Below are 16,871 nucleotides of genomic sequence, written 5' to 3'. Positions count from 1 at the left end.
TTCAAGGCATGGTTTCATTAAATGACTAGAAATGGCCAATGTCTCTACTAAGATTGCTCTTTAACAAACCAGATCATGGTCATCGCAGTCATGTTTTCCCTGTGTGCAGAAATGAGCTCAGTGTTTTATAGTTGCCTGGGAAGAGGTAGCTGAAAACCTATCAGACAACAGTTTGTTCTACCTACTACATATCATAAGGTGATGACTTAAGTATCTCTTAATAAATGATCTTCAATAAATGTTAGATGTGAGCATGAGCCATATTTTGTGGTCTTTGATACACTGAAAACTTTAACTTTTGGATAGAGGTAGGAATCAGGCCAAGAGAACTCAGGGCTAGGAAGATATTCTCCCATGGATGGAACAGGCCTGACCAGAGGAATAAGAGACTTTGGCAGGGAAGAGGAATCATTTGCAAAGTTCTGAAGTCAGAAGAACAAAGACAAGCACATGTGGAAAACTGGACCCATGTTTGGTTTGGTGAGAAATCACCAAAGGCTGGGAAAGCTGGTAGGACAGGGATGCCTGGAAAGGTAAGAGCAGGAAACGATGGAGGTCCTCCACCCATCCATAGATAGTTGTGCAAGTGTCCTGGGGGATTTAGGCAGAGAAAAATACCCATGAAGTCATCTTTGACATTTGCTGACATGTCTATGGTCTCTGGAAGCCAGGTGGTGGTGTTTTCCTCCTCCCTCCATTCCTTCCTTCTTTCCTCCCTCCCTTCCTTCCTTCTTTCCTCCCTCCCTTCCTTCCTTCTTTCCTCCCTCCCTCCCTCTCTCCCTTCCTTCCTCCCTCCCTCTCTCCCTTCCTTCCTCCCTCCCTTTCTTCTTTCCTTCCTTCTTCCTTCCTTCCTTCCTTTCTCCTTCCCTCCCTCCCTCTTTCCCTTCCCTACCCTTAAATAATTTAGATACAATTGACATACAATAAACAGTTCATATTTAAAGTACACAATTTGATAAATTTAGACATATGTATGCACCCAGGAAACCATCACCACAATCAAGATGGTAAACATGTCCTTCATCCCCAAAAGTTTCCATGTCCCCCTTTCTAATCCTTCCCCCACCTGCTGCAGGTAACCACTGATCTGTCTGTATCGCTATAGATTGGTTTGCATTTTCTAAAATTTTAAATATATGAATCATACAGCACGCACTGGTTTTTGTCTGGCTCTTTCATTCACCATAATTATTTTGAGACTCAACCATGCTGTTGTGTCTATCAACATTCCATTTTTTTAAGACTTTATTTTTGGGGTGCTTGGGTGACTCATGTGGTTAAACGTCCAACTCTCGATTTCGGATCAGGTCATCATCTCAGCGTTTTGAAATTGAGACCCACGCTCAATGTGGAACCTGCTTAATATTCTCTCCCTCTCTTTCTCTCTCTCTCTCTCCCTCTGCCCCTTCCCACTCTCTCTATTTGAAAAACAGTACTTTTAAGTAATCTCTACACCTAACACGGGGCTCAAACTCACAACCCTGAGATCAAGAGCCCCATTCTCCACTGACTGAGCCAGCCAGGCACCTCTCAAGTTCATTCCTTTTAAGGCACTTAAAAAAATTGTTTAAATGTTAATTTATTTTTGAGAGAGAGCGGGGAAGGGGGTGGGGGAGAGAGAGGGAGAGAGAGAGAATCCCAAGCATGCTCCACACCCATGAACTGTGATATCATGACCTGAGTTGAAATCAAGAGTCAGATGCTTAACTGACTGGGCCACCCAGGTGCCCCCCTCTCAATGGACCCTGTAATGGCTGAGTGGTATTCCACTGTGTGGCTATAGCCGAGCTGGCTTAGCCATTTGTCCAGGGCTTGCTTTATTGACCAGGGAAACCTTTGCCAAAGCTGAGAGCCCTAATGTCCAGCCACCCTGGGTTCCCCATGAGGTCCCCTCAGTGCTATGCTCCCTCACCGTCTTCACCCCTTCCCACTCTCAGCGTCCTCCAGCTAACGAATGCCAGGAACACATCTGCATTCCTTTTCCAAGGCTGCTGTAACAATTACAGGTGGCTTACAACCAAAGGAACTTGTTCTGCCACGTTCTGGAGCCCAGAAGTCTGAAAGCAAGGTGTCGGTGGGGCCTCCTCCCTCTGAAGGCTCTAGGGGAGGATGCTTTTGTGACTCTCCTAGCTTGTGGGGGCTCCAGGCATTCCTTGGCTTGTGGCCGTATCACTTCAATCTCTGCCTCCATCCCCACATGGTCTGCTCCCCTGTTTTCCTGTGTCTCCTCCTTTTCTGTCTCTTACATGAAAAGCTATTATTGAATTTGGGGCCCATCCTGATCCAGGATGGTCTCGTTTTGAGATCTGCACTTTAATTACACCTGCAGAGACCTTTATTCCAATTAGGGTCACTCCACTTCTCTGGCTTCCTTTCCTTCTGCTTTCCATAGCTCCTCCTGAACATCGGGTCCGATGATAGACCCAGTTTCAGGCTGTTTCTCCCAGCTTCTGAGCTAAGTGTGATCAGGTGCCATGAAGAGCATCTACCCAGCCCTAGAGTAAGCCCTTTCTCACTCCCTCATACAGAAATGTCCCATTGTTCCCCATGGTGTGCATTACCCTTTGTTGTGACAAGTATTAGACCCACTTTGTTCAACTACAGGTGCTGGAATGGGCTGACCAGTGCCCCTTCCCCAGGTATGTCCACCTGGAACCTCAGAATGGAGGTTGGCCAACCTGGAAGGTCAGAGGCTGGGACAGATCCTCTTTAACCCACCTCAATCACATTTAGCTTAGACGTTGGAACAGACTACCCTTTATATGGCTTGTCATTGGACTGTGATGGAGCAGCCAGGGAAGCAGAAGCAAAGGAAGCCAGAGGGCAGTTGTGACCAAGAATATGCACTCATCTGGGTACAGAGGGCCCTTGTCTGCTGTGGCCACCACACATACAGGTTCCTAGCATGCAGTAGGTCCTGTTTAAATACTTAGTGGATGAACAGATAAGAACCTCAGACCTAATTTTTTTTTCTCTCTCATTACTCCTGCAGGAGGGGTCCCATTGGAGAAGCTGGCAGCCTATAGCTCATCCAAGGCAGCTCTAACCATGTTTTCAGCAGTCATGAGACAAGAGCTTTCCAAATGGGGAGTTAAAGTCTCTGTCATCCAGCCTGGAGGCTTCAAAACAAGTAAGTGTCTCAGTCCAGGAGCCCCTCAGCGTTCATCCTGGACAGGATTCTGAGGGTCCTTTGTTTTGACAGAGCTCAAACCAAACTCCTCAGTGGTTGGCCAAAGAGGAGTTGGGATAGATGGGCCTCTTTTAATAATAAAATGGCAGGGTGCCCGGGGGGCTCAGTCGGTTGGGTTTCTGACTTCGGCTCAGGTCATGGTCTCATACTTCGTGAGTTCAAGCCCCCGCATTGGGCTCTGTGCTGACAGCTCAGGGCCTGGGGCCTGCTTCAGAGTCTGTGTCTCTCCCCTGTTCACACTCTGTCACTCTCTGTCTCAAAAATAAAAATAAACATTAAAAAAAATAATAAAAGGGCAAGTGCCAGGTTCTTCAGCATACAGTTGTTCCCCTGCATCGGTTCCACAAAGGAATTTAGTTTTGATGTCATATAGTTTTCTTTTATTTTAATTTTTTTTTTATAAAAAAATTTTTTTTCAACATTTATTTATTTTTTGGGACAGAGAGAGACAGAGCATGAACGGGGGAGGGGCAGAGAGAGAGGGAGACACAGAATCGGAAACAGGTTCCAGGCTCCGAGCCATCAGCCCAGAGCCCGACGCGGGGCTCGAACTCACAGACCACGAGATCGTGACCTGGCTGAAGTCGGACGCTTAACCGACTGCACCACCCAGGCGCCCCTCTTTTTTTTTAATTTTTTAAATGTTTTTATTCATTTTTAAGAGAGAGAGAGAGACAGAGACAGAGCATGAGTGGGGGAGGGGCAGAGAGAGAGGGAGAACAGAATCGGAAGCAGACTCCAGGCTCTGAGCCATCAGCACAGACCCCGACGCGGGGCTTGAACTCATGGACCACAAGAACATGACCTGAGCTGACATCAGGTGCTTAATTGACTGAGCCCCCCAGTTGCCCCTTTAAAGATTTTATTTCTAAATGATCTCTACATCCAATGCGGGGCTCAAACTTTCAACCTCTGAGACCAAGAGTTACATGCTGTACAGACTGAGCCAGCCCGGTGCTCCGTATTTTTATTTTTAAAATTAATTCATTTTTTGGGGCGCCTGGGTGGCGCAGTCGGTTAAGCGTCCGACTTCAGCCAGGTCACGATCTCGCGGTCCGTGAGTTCGAGCCCCGCGTCGGGCTCTGGGCTGATGGCTCAGAGCCTGGAGCCTGTTTCTGATTCTGTGTCTCCCTCTCTCTCTGCCCCTCCCCCATTCATGCTCTGTCTCTCTCTGTCCCAAAAATAAATAAACGTTGAAAAAAAAAAATTTAAAAAAAAAATTAATTCATTTTTTTAAGATTTAAAAAAAATTTTTAAGTAATCTCGACACCCAATGTGGGGTTCAAACTCACAACCCTGAGCCCAAGAGTCGCATGCTCCACTGACTGAGCCAACCACGCACCCCACCCCACACTCATTTTTTTTTAATTGAGAAATATATACACACAGAGTTTAACAAATTACTTTAAAAACTCATGCACTTAACAGCCAGATCAAAAAATGAAGCATTGCCAGTGCCCAGAAGTGCCCATATGATCTCCGTCCAGTCCTAGTCTTCCCCATCCTCAACATATAATCACTTTCTTAGTTTTTGTAGCAATTGTTCATTTGCTTTTCTTTGCAGTGTTACATACATGCATGCATCACAAACAATAGGATTTGGCTTTACTGGTTATGGAACTTTGAATGGAATCAGCATGTATGTATTCTCGTGTCTGCTTTTCTCACTCAACATTGCTTTCACAGTTCATCTGTGTGGTTTGTACCTGCAGCTCACTCATTTTCAGTACTCTGTGAACGTGCCATGATTTTTCTATCACTGGTGGGATATTTGGGTCACCTTGGGACAATTATGAACAATTCAGCTATGAACCATTTGGCATGGGACACTTTCGGTGCTGTACATGTATGTGATTTTTCCAGTGTCACATTCCCAGGAGTGGAATGACTAGTTCATGGGGTTTAATCGTCTTCAGCTTTCATGGATAATACAAAACCATTTTAAAAAATATTATTCCAGGGGTGCCTGGCGCAGTTGGTTGAGCGTCCAACTCTTGTTTTCAGCTCAGGTTCATGATCACAGGGTCATGAGATCAAGCCCCATGTTGGGCTCTGCACTGAGCACGGAGCCTGCTTAACATTCTCTCTCTGTCTCTCTCTCTCTCTCTCTTGCTCTCTCTCTCTCTCTCTCTGCCTCTCTCCCCTGCTCATGCTCTCTAAAACAAACAAAACAACAAACAACAATAATAATAGTAATAAAATAAAATAAATATTAAAAAAATATTGTTCTAGAGGCACCTGACTAGCTCATTCAGAAGAGTATGTGACTTTTGATCTCGGGGTCTTGAGTTTGAGTCCCATGTTGGGTGTAGAGATTACTTAAATAAACAAAACTTTAAAATATTTTTTAAAAATATGGTTCCAATTTATACTCCTGTCCTTCCCATATAGGTCCTAATCTGTATGACAGCCCTGAGTGGTATGCTTAATTGACATCATTTGGCAGGTGTGTGGGGTGGGTGACACATACATGTGGGTCTGCGACACACTTTGGTGATTGGCAATCTGAAAGCAGATCTCTAGGTGCAGTGCTCAGTCCTCTCTTTCTATGAGGCTGCCCTCAGTCTAAAGGTGATCCTGATGGGCTCTCTCAAGGCAAGAGGCCAGACAGTGGAAGGCTGAGGACTCAAGTTTGGAGAAGGATGCTCAAAGCTGGGGTGGGGTGGAGGGTGGGGGGCACAAGAAGAGGAATCTTCAGAGAGAAAAAGAGCTTCTGAAGACATTCAAGGAGACATACCATATTTTTTAGTTCCTGCAATAGAAATAGCTAAGATTTCATGATTAGCAGGTTTTAAGCACTTTACATACACAATTTCACTTAATCCTCACCTAGAAGGTAGGCATTGTAATGATGTGGTTTGAAGTGTTGGGGTTCAGAACCAAAGGTCATGAAAGAATTCTGAAAAAGAAAGTTTTCAGTGCAAAAAGGTGGTCTTATTAAAGCACTGGACCTGTGGGCAGAAAGAGATGTACTCGGGTTGTGAGGAATGACTGATTATATACTTCGAAGTTAGGGAGGTAAGGACAAAGGAAGTATCCAAAAGGATTTTCATTTGTTAAAGACTTATAGGGTCCTGGAGATCTGGCTATCATCAAGCTAAGGTTGCTTTTGTCTTCTAGCAAAGTATTAACATTAAGATGGAGACTTCCAGGAGGAATGGGATACTCTGCCTGCCTAAAGTATTTTATTTGTCAATGGGCTGCAGGTTAGAAGGCAACTTAATTTTATGTACTCTTATTTTGCTTTGTTTTCCACATCATTCCCCCCTGAACAATTTTGACCCTTAAATCTTTAAGGTTGTTGAGGGTGGAAGGTCTTACCTTCTGTAACTTCTTCCTGTTGAGTAGGGGCATAGAGATGTCCCTACCTATGGGTCAACATTGGTCAGGTGGGAAATTTCTATATAGGAGTTGCCAAAGGCCAAGGTAGCCAATCCAAGGTAGACAACATATATAAACCTCCTTGAGTAGAAAGGATCATTTATCAGCTGGAAGTTACGTCCGTGAAGGAGTCTTGGCACCAGGCAGGGAGACATCAGAGAAGACAAGAAAATAAGGTTAATATTATTTGGAGAAAGGGAAGCCTTAATAAAAGACTTTTGATAGTTGCCCAAAATGTTCCTCTAGTCCAGGAGTTTAACCAATCACTAAAGGAAAGAGACCGATAGTTTAATGTGCCAATTTGAGTATTTATAGCTTTTAGCAATCCTGCTACATGCTTGTGATATCTGGAATATATGTACAACATTCTGTTTTTATGATAGCACATGTTCCAGCCTGTGCAGTAGTTAAAATATCTAATGCCATTTGGAGAGTCATTTACAGCCTTAATTGTGTAGCAAGTGGCATTAGCCATCACCTGCTGTTTTGTTTAGCAAGCAGTCAGGTAATTAATAAGAGGCACCTTTATGGAAACAAAAGAAAAATATAAGTTAATGGGTAGAGCAAATTATAAACCCAGTGTCTGAGTCCTGAGTGCTGCCAGGGAGAAGATTTTTAGATGTCAAGCTCTAAACATCCTCAGAGTGGAAACAGGTGGCTGAATAGTATGGGTTTTTCTGGTTTGTAATTCAAATGTCTCTGCTGATCCTTTTGAATGGCCCATATAAATGGGGGAAAGGAAAATGAGAAAGAAATGTACAACCATCATTTTCATTTAAAGAGAAGTCTGAAGTCTTCCACGGGTTCACAAGAATAAGAAGGCACCCTTAGCTGGCACACTGGATTCCTATGAGGAATGTAGAGGGTTGTTGTTGTTGTTGTTTATTTTATTTTAGAGAGAGAGAGCACAAATTGGGGAGAGAGGCAGACAGAGAAAGATGGAGTCTTGAGCAGCTTCATGCTCAACTCAGAGCCTGATGTGGGGCATGATCCCTTGACCCTGGAATCATGATATGAACCGAAATCAAGAGTTGGATGTTCAACCAACTGGCTGAGCCACCCAAATGCCCCAGGCAGATACAGATTTAATTTTTGAGTCCACGAGGAATGTCCTTCTAATTTTATGGCGTGGGAGTATGACCCAGTAGGGGCCTTTTCACTTCAGAATTAAATCTCCTGCTGTATTAGACTTTCAATTCTTTAAATAAACCTTGTCTCCTGGGTTTATTTGGAGTGGGTTGCTAGTAACTGTCAGATCAGGTTTAGGGAGGATATAGTTTGCATATTCATTTAAAGAGATTTATGAATTAAAACCTGGCCTCAAGTAAATAATTTCAACTTTTTTTAACATTTATTTATTTTTGAGAGACATAGAGACAGAGCACAAGTGGGAGAGGGGCAGAGAGAGGGAAACACAGAATCCAAAGCAGGCTCTAGGCTCTGAGCTGTCAGCACAGAGCCTGACATGGGGCTTGAACCCACGAAAAGTGAATAATTTAATAAAACACTATAGTCTTTACCTACTGGTAGGTACCTACAGTGAGAAAAGGCTTTTCATATACAATGGTTGGGAAAATCCATCCCATTTTCCAGTTGTTCAAATAATTGCATGCCCGTGGGTCTTGTTATTATCCCCACAGAATAACAAGCAAGATGGTCCTATACATGGGCTATTTCTCTGAAGTTTACCTCCAGTTGTCCAGCATCAGTTTTTAAGGCTTTTAGGGAAAAGGCAGTTTTAGTTTTTAATGACTTTAAATCAAGAGAATGGAAGAAGATTGGAAACCTAACTCAGAGAGAGTCTTAGCCAAATATTTGAGGAAACCAGAAGAATTCAGCATCTAGTCCAGTTTATAATAAGTAGTATTAAAATTTAATATCTACGAAGATGTGTTATTGAAACCTAATTTTTCTCTGTAATTGCCCTCATTTCCAGAGATAGCCAAATAACTACTAATTCATTTGTAAAAACAAATCCAATTTTAACAAACTCGGCCTAATTACTTACACAAGCTCAGCAAGGATAGTGATTGATCATATGGATTTTTTAAAATCTGCTTTGTCGGAACATTTTATAAGGAATCTCTAGATTTGAACTTTTGTAACCTCTCTAGGCCAGAAGCCAAGCCAAGTACTTGCCATCAGACATGCCTGCAATACCTGTAGATTTGGGTGAATTCCTCTTCATGAGGTCCCCATGCCAGGGTAAGTGACATTCTTTCCTCACGTGGTAAGGCAGCTGGGGACTCTGTAAGCAAGGCATCAGGCCAACATTTCCAAGGGGCTTTATTTCGCCATGTTTCATAAAGTCAACCCTAGTTCCTTAAAGCTGTCGGGTCATATCTGTCTATGCATGTCTCTTAAATAGGACATTCCAGCCAAAGCCTTGGGAAAATAACCAATATTTCCAATGGTGTCCTGTTACATAGTCTTATTGAACTTCTGCAAATAACTGTAGTTGCCATGAAGGAAAGAACCCTCACTGAGAGTTTTCGAATTTCAGAGGGTACAGGTAGGGAGAAAAGTTAAATGCTTTAATTTGTTCACCAATGAATACTTTATCACACTTCTGAAAGTCATAGATATCTTAAGAGAAAACTTCCCTAATCTGGAAGAGCAAACATTAGAGAGCCGGCAATGTGTCAAACAAGAGTCACAAAAACTAAAAACTATCATCATCTTCCTTAATTTACTTAAAGTTACTAATTCTTGTTCAGTTTGAACGCAGCTTTTTAGTTCTCGAAATTCTTACCAATTTTAGTTTTATGATTTTAAAGATATCAAAAACTTGTATTTGTCAAAAGCCCTTTCTATGAGTCTCCTTGAAGATGAAACATGTTTTGCAAGAGAATAAGAACAAGAACTATAAATGACAAAAGACTCAACAATCTGAATGGTTAAAGATTTGATTAGAGTTCATTACAGCTGGCAAGGAAATCCAGTTATTTCTGTGACACAGAACTCTTCAATAATTAGAATATTAAGTAATAGTCTTATACCAGAACAAATTAAAACATATTAAAACTTTAGGAATTTCATCTCTGGAATAGTTATCTCATTTACCCAAACAATACCTAAGGCTTATTATTTGTTTAACAATGCTTCCAGAGTCACTTAACATACCAAAGAAAAAGGCCTAATTAGTCAAAAAGATTTCATTGACAGTTTAAATACTGGGACGTGTGTTAAAAAACCTCAGAAAGTTATAAAGCACATGCCTAAATAAGACCACAGGTCATTACAAAATTTAACACTTAATTATTTAAAAAAAAAGTTTTTTAATGTTTATTTACTTTTGAGAGAGAGACAGAGTGCAAATGTGGGAGAGGAAGAGAGTGAAGGAGACAAAGAATCTGAAGTAGGCTCCAGGCTCTGAGCTGTCAGCACGGAGCTTGATGTGGGGCCCAAACTCACAGACTTTGAGATCATTACCTGAGCCGAAGTTGGACACTTGACCGACTGAGCCACCCAAGCACCCCAAAACTTAATTATTTGTTTAACCCAGGTGGCAATATGAGATTCCAAAGGCAAACGTGTCTGGTTATATAGTTGTTAGCAAAACTCAGCTCCTATAGTATTGAGAAGTTTTAAATGTGTAATGAAAGACCTGATAAAGACAAAACATAAAAGTTTTGATTTTCTGGGCAGACAGAAGAGAAAAAATAAAAACATGTTGTTTACATTTTCTTATCAAGAGCAGATCAACAATCCAAGAAAACTTTGTCTTTTGAACAAAGAGAAAAGAAGAATTTCAACCTTATACCTATATACTTTTAAAATCCATTAATTTCAACCCGAGTCCTGACCACATATAAAATTCCTTTGCAAAGATTTCCCTCCATAAACCTTCTACAGTTACTTTTAAAATTCATAGTTGCTTCCCTTATTTCCATCAGTCTCAAAGACATTTAGCAGAAGAATTTTAACTCTTAGAGGCACAAGTCTCCAGTGAAAACTAAGTAGTAACCAATTGTGAACTGTTACACCAGAATTCTTTAGACGGCAAATTTGTGAATCTATTAAGCACAAGACATGTTTTCCAACAGACACAAATATTCTTAATTTCTCTGCAATAGGAAGCCAAAAGCACAAACCTATTTTTAGTCATCAGTTCTTCAGCACTCCATCCTATTTGGAAAAGCTTAGATGTCCAATGAATTCAATCCCATTTCATCATCCCAGCAAAACTTTATAAAGTTTCAGGTTACTAATGACTTTGAAAGCTATCTTAACAATTACCCAAGAAAACTTGGAGACAGACAAAATTAACCATCGTTGTAAGTCATCTTTTTGCTGACAAATGTCAACAGAGATAACATGAGCTTATTTGACCTTCAGTAAACCTAGGTAGCATTAAAAGTTTCAATTAGTTTCAATACTGAATTATGTTCCCCCTGAGTCCACTTAAAAGTCAATCAATTTGTTCCCCATTGTTAATTTTTACCTGGGACACAGGTGGAGAAATCTGAAGTGGGCAGTGTAAGTCCAATGGGGGTCTCTGCCCTCCTTGACAGCGAGGGGAGGAGGAGGAACCAATGGCGCTGGAGGCGCCCGAGATGCTACTGGAGCCAGTCGTGAAGGCTGTGCATGAAGGTGGTGCAGAAACAGGAGGAGGGGGAGGGGAAGGCAGAAGAGCCTTCCACTAAAGTGGAGGTCGGCAGTCCACGTCAGGCCAGAGAAGACAGGGAACTTCCTTGAAATTAAAGGCATTTTGGCAGCTGCTTGGGAATACTCCTTAAAGTCCCCAGATCAAGATAGACTTACCAGAGACAGTTGGTTCCAATTATAGCCATTAACCTGGGGAATGAAGGAGGGAGAAGCCCCCACATCTATTAGGAGGAGGAACAGAGAGAGAGTCAGTGTTTCTTTTGTCAGGGATGGCCTGTGTTTCCTCCAGCAACCTGGGTTTATTCGGAGGAGGCTTATTTAGACAATTATCATCCAGTGTATCAGGAGGGGGTTTACTGGCCAAACACATTCTGCAAGAGGCTCTTAGGCAGGGTCCTCATTTAGGGCCATGTGGGTCTGGATCTAGGGGTACTTCTATCCATTTCCCCGGTTTCCCACAGGAGAGATCTAACTTAGAGGTCACACTAAGGCCATGCAGTGTTACAGATCAGTCCTTTCTTAAATTTTGCAATCTGAATTGTTTCCAGGGGATTAAAAGGCATTCCAAAGGGGAGTCCTTGGGAACTGAAGAGAGAAGATCCGTTATCAAAAATCCCCTCTGATTCCCAGGTGGCGTCCCACACAGTAAATGCCATAGGTCCCTGTTGTCAAAGCGACCCAAGGTGTCCCTTGAACAAAACTGCTATGATCACCACCCTGCTGTAAAGTCCCCGTAGGAAGGATGCTAGCATCCCTCTGCTTCCTCATTAAATCCTACACTACAAACAGGTGCCAGTGAATGGACTAAAATACCCTACCTTGCTGTGAAGGCCTTGAAGAACCCACCGTTTTTAACCCATGGAAAACATTAGAAAGGTTTTGACAAGGGGAAATTACCCAATTCTGTAGTTTAAGTAGTTAGTAGAGGACATTGATAGAAAACAGTAGCGATAGGAATCCATCATGGTCTAAGCGACATTCCAACACAAGTAATCTTTATAGCCAACTTCTCTAGGAAATGGTCCTAGTTGGGCTTTCATTGAATTGGGTACTGGTTTCAGCTGGCTCTGAGTGGAGTTCTCGAATCCAGAAGAGGCTAGACCAGGGGATCACTTTAGACCAATGAGAGGAAGCTTCACACAGGAGTCTTAAGATCAGCAGCAGCTGTGCTAGTCATTAGGTGGCTGTCCTGTGCCCAAGACAGACAGACAACTTTGTATAAGGACAGAAATAAAGAAAAGTCCTCAAGTTTTTGAGTCTTATTACCGTTCCTGCCTGGGTACTAACTTCCAGCCCAAAGGTAGGCTTTCTCCTCCTGGTAGGGTAGCCATGGGCTAGAGGATCGCAGCCTGAGCAATTGACATGAAAATGTCCCAATAAGACCATACTCCTTGAAAAGCCCGATAGGAGAGCAAAGGAAGGAGAGAGGAAGGACTCGCCAAGTTTGCCCCGAGGCTCAGAGTCCAGGTGAAAAGACTCAAAGCCCCACGTCAGGGCCCCAAAATGACGTGGAAAATTGTTGAAGTTCAGAGCTGAAGGTCAAGAAAGAATTCTTCAGACATGTTTGGTGCAAAAAAGGTGGTTTTATTAAAGCACGGGACAGGACCCGTGGGCAAAAAGAGCTGCACTGAGGTTGTGAGGGGAGACTGATTATACACTTGGAAGTTGGGGAAGAAAAGACAAAGGAAGTTTCCAGAAGGATTTTCATGTGTTAAAGAAGACTTACGGGATCCTGGAGGCCTGGATGTTGGCAAGCCAAGGTTGTTTTTGCCTCTGGCAAAGCATTAACATCAACATTGAGAGTTTCTGGAGGAATAGTTTATTTTGCCTGCCTGACATATTCGTCAATGGGCTGCAGGTTATAAGGAAATTCAATTTTATGTACGTTTCTTTTGCCTTTGTTCCCCACATCAGTAATATTCCCATCCTGTAGGGAGAAAGCTGAGCCTCAGACAAGTTGGGAAATTTCCCAAGTCACAGAGGTGTATGAGTCAGAGATGGGATTTGGATCCAAGTGACCTCAACAATTTCATTGTGTATAGCCCCAAAGTGGCAGCTAGTGGGTGTCAAAAGTGGCAGATGAAAGTTGACAAACTTCTGGTGGCTTTGTCGCCAGTCAAGAGAGCCTTGAGGACTCTGCACAGGGTACTCACAAGAATGGTTAGAAAGTCCATGAGGTGCTTAGAGAGGAAGAGGAGAGGAAAAGGAATCCCTCGCCTTGGAGAAAGCCGAGACAGGGAGAGGTAGCTGGAGGAACAATAGTTCACACAAACATGTTTTTCAAGACCCAGAAGCCTCGGGAGTAATTGTCAGGGTAATCATTTCTTTAAGTGTGGTATTGTGCTTTCATGAAAAGTAATGAGCAATTGAAATCCTTTTGCATTTCGGTGGGTATAATTGGATTTCACTGGCTTGCATTTCACAGTCAGGCTCCCCCACAGACCCAATATCCGATATCCGGGAGTCTCTCAAGCTGGTAAACTAAGGATCATCCCCATAGCAATCCCAGAGCAATCCCACACTTTACAGGAGGGAATGTGAGGTGCTGCATCCTTTGTGGAAAGTAATCTGGCAGTAGGTATTAAAATTCAGAATGCATGTGCCTTTTGACCACGCAGCCACACTGTAGAGGCTGCCTGCAGACGTAAAACGCTAAAATACAAAAGGATGTATTATGCAAGACTGTTTATGGCAGCGTCACTGAAATGGTGAAATCTAGGAATGACTGGAAAGTCCTTTGATAGAGAAGTGGTTGCCTAAAAGCTGTTCAATGGGAAATTTCTGCTGCTCTGGTTTAAATCTATAGCCATTGACTTTTGGAGGCAGGTCTGTGATTTATTATTCAGCAAACAAACAAGCAAATCTTTGGAAATCCTGTATAGTATGATCCTTTGGGCATTTTGTTCCTGGTAAAATAAGATTAAACCAAAGCCTTTTTTTTTAATTAAAAAAAATGTGTATTTATTTTTGAAAGAGAGAGAGAGAGAGAGAGAGAGAGAGAGAGAATGTGAGCGGGGGAAGGGCAGAGAGAGAGGAAGACACAGAATCTGAAGCAGCCTCCAGGCTCCAAGCTGTTAGCACACAGCCCCGTGGGGGGCTCGTACTTGTGAACTGTGAGATCATGACCTGAGCCAAAGTCAGACGCTTAACTGACTGAGTCACCCAGGCACCCACAAAGCCTTTTTTAAAAGTTTATTTATTTCTGACAAAGAGAGAGAGAGAGAGAGAGAGAGAGAGAGAGAGAGAGAGATTGAGAATGCAAGGGAGTAGGGGAGGGGCAGAGAGAGAGTGGGAGAGAGAATCCCAAGTGGGCTCTGCATTGTCAGCTCAGAGCCAAACGCAGGGCTCAAACTCAAACCGTGAGATCATTACCTGATCTGAACTCAAGAGTTGGACATTCAACTCACTGAGTCCCCCACGCGGCCCTATGTGTGTACATGTTTGTATAAACAAGGAAGGAATGTAGAAAGACACGCAAAACTGTAAGTTACCTTAGAAGAGATTAATTTTAAAAACTATACATTTCATTATTTACTTTATTTTACATAATGAACAGGCATTGCTATAATATTTTAAAGTAAATGTATATATAATTAAATTGTATATAATAAGCACCCATTGTTTCTATATCAAATATGTTTATATATTTAATTACATATAATTTATATGCTAAAATTTAAATGCATAAGTTATATATTGTTTAAAATTATATTTATTAAGTAGATAGGATGATAGTTAACATTGTATATTTAATTTTATACATAGAAGTTGGTATTGCTTCTATATTAAAAAATTATACATAAATGTATATACACATGTTCATACATATTATATATATTGTATACATTATATTTTATATTGTATATAATAATCATGAAAACAGATGTAATAGAATGTTTGTGGCAGCACTGTTTGTAAGACCCCCAAATTGGAAACAACCCAAATGCCCATCACAGTATAATGGATAATTTATGGCATATTTACACAATGGAAAACCACAACAATGAGAATGACCACACAATACATGGATGAATCTCAGAACGTAGTGTGTGATTCCATTTACATAATGTCCAATGCCAGGCAAAACTGCTCCATCCTAGTCATTGGGACAGAGGATCCTGGGAAGGGGGTTGGGAGTGGAGGCTCCAAGGCTGGCTTGTTTTCTCTTTCTGCTGCTGGTTACACAGGCTATTCAGCTTGTGGAAACCTAGACATGTGTGTACTTTTCCATATGAATGCTGAAAAGTGTATTACATACCATTATAAAGCTCATTTTTAAAAAAAAGCCATTTGGGAAAGCCTGTCTTTCCAACGGAAGCCAGTTCACAAGGGCCTGCTTCCCTGGTAGGGTCGGACACGTCCAGTCTGGCCTCCCCAGAATCTGAGCCTCCCTTCTTCTTGCATCACAGGTATCGCGGGCACGAGTGAAATGTGGAACAAGCTGGAGCAGGACATCCTGGACAACCTTACCCCCGAAGTGCTAGAGGACTATGGGCAGGACTATATCCTTGAGCAACGGGATTATCTCAAGTTCATCAGCAGGTGTACCAACACTGATATGTCCCCTGTGCTCATGGACATCCGGCATGCCGTGTCTGCTAAGAGCCCCTTTGCCTTTTACTCGCCAGGGCCGATGGCTTATCCAATGCTCTGCTTTGTTTCATTTAGTCCTACTGGCATATTTGATTATTTTAGCAAAAAGTTGTATCACTTTAGAGGGAGCATGCCCAAGGCGCTAACTAAGCAGGCCTAACTGAAGAACAAGGCATGTAGGCAAATATGTGAGCAGTGTTAGTCTTGGAATGAAAGGGAAACCTGAACTTCCCATTAAAGGTGTGGTTTCCTACCTTGTATTTCCTGTGAAGTCTGTTGGTTGAATAGGAATTAATGCTGAGAAGGCTGGTGGCTAGAAATGACCCCCATGACGAATGTGAATTGAGGGTCAGCCTGCTCTGCACACATACATTTCAGATATTCTCTCATCTAGTTCTCATTAGAGAACCATGGTAGGTATCTTCACCCCTACTTAACAGGTAAGGGAATGAAGGATCAGAGAAGTTAAGTTGCCCATTCATTGTCACACAGCTAGCAAAAGGCAGTTCAAATTGAAATCCAGGCTGGATCCCACTGCCTGCCAGAGGAGGAAGACAAAGAGATGACAGGAAAAATGAGATAGAGAAGGGAAAAAGAGGAAGAACTGGCAAGGGTCATAGTCAAATGGAGTTTTTCTCGCTGTGAATAGACAGCCTGCTGTAACTACTGTATTCAAGGTACTGGTTCAAGTGTGTAATCAGTGCTCTGTGCACCTCCTCTCCCTTCCTCTGTCTGGAGCCCTGGAGAAAATAGGTTGAGGTTTCCCATCTCAAGCAGGCCCCAGTGGCCTTTTGGCAGACCCAGGGCTTGTGAATGGCTGATTTAGTGTCCATAGTAACTATCACTTTCACCTTCCTCTGAGCATCCCAGGCTGGAAAAGCCAGCATCATTACCTAGAGAAATCAGCCAAAGGGAGCAAGCTCAGATACTAAGAGAGGTGGGGGTCAAGTTCACCTGCAGGGGGCAAAAGGGGAGGAGCTGGTGAACAGAAGGGACATAAAAGGAACTAGAAAAAATAGCAGCTTGACATGAGGGAAGCATAAGTCCAGACATTATTCATTGCAAACTTCTCTTTGTCCCGTTTTCTGTCTAGAATGTG

General features: G+C 42.5%; 1 protein-coding gene across 1 annotated transcript in view; it reads left to right on the top strand.

Moving 5' to 3' along the window:
• Nucleotides 1-16,032, top strand: part of HSD17B2 (hydroxysteroid 17-beta dehydrogenase 2) — a 91,380-nt gene extending 75,348 nt beyond the window's left edge. Inside the window, exons 4-5 of the mRNA XM_047835826.1 lie at nt 2,993-3,130; nt 15,589-16,032. Of these exons, the coding sequence (XP_047691782.1) occupies nt 2,993-3,130; nt 15,589-15,932 (482 nt within the window). The 3' untranslated portion in view covers nt 15,933-16,032. The remainder of the gene's footprint in view (nt 1-2,992; nt 3,131-15,588) is intronic.
• Nucleotides 16,033-16,871: the final 839 nt, after the last annotated feature.

Source organism: Prionailurus viverrinus, chromosome E2 (assembly GCF_022837055.1).
Source record: "Prionailurus viverrinus isolate Anna chromosome E2, UM_Priviv_1.0, whole genome shotgun sequence".
NCBI lineage: Eukaryota > Metazoa > Chordata > Mammalia > Carnivora > Felidae > Prionailurus > Prionailurus viverrinus.
The sequence above is the reverse complement of the archived record's forward strand: the minus strand, read 5'-3'. Positions and strand labels throughout refer to the sequence as shown.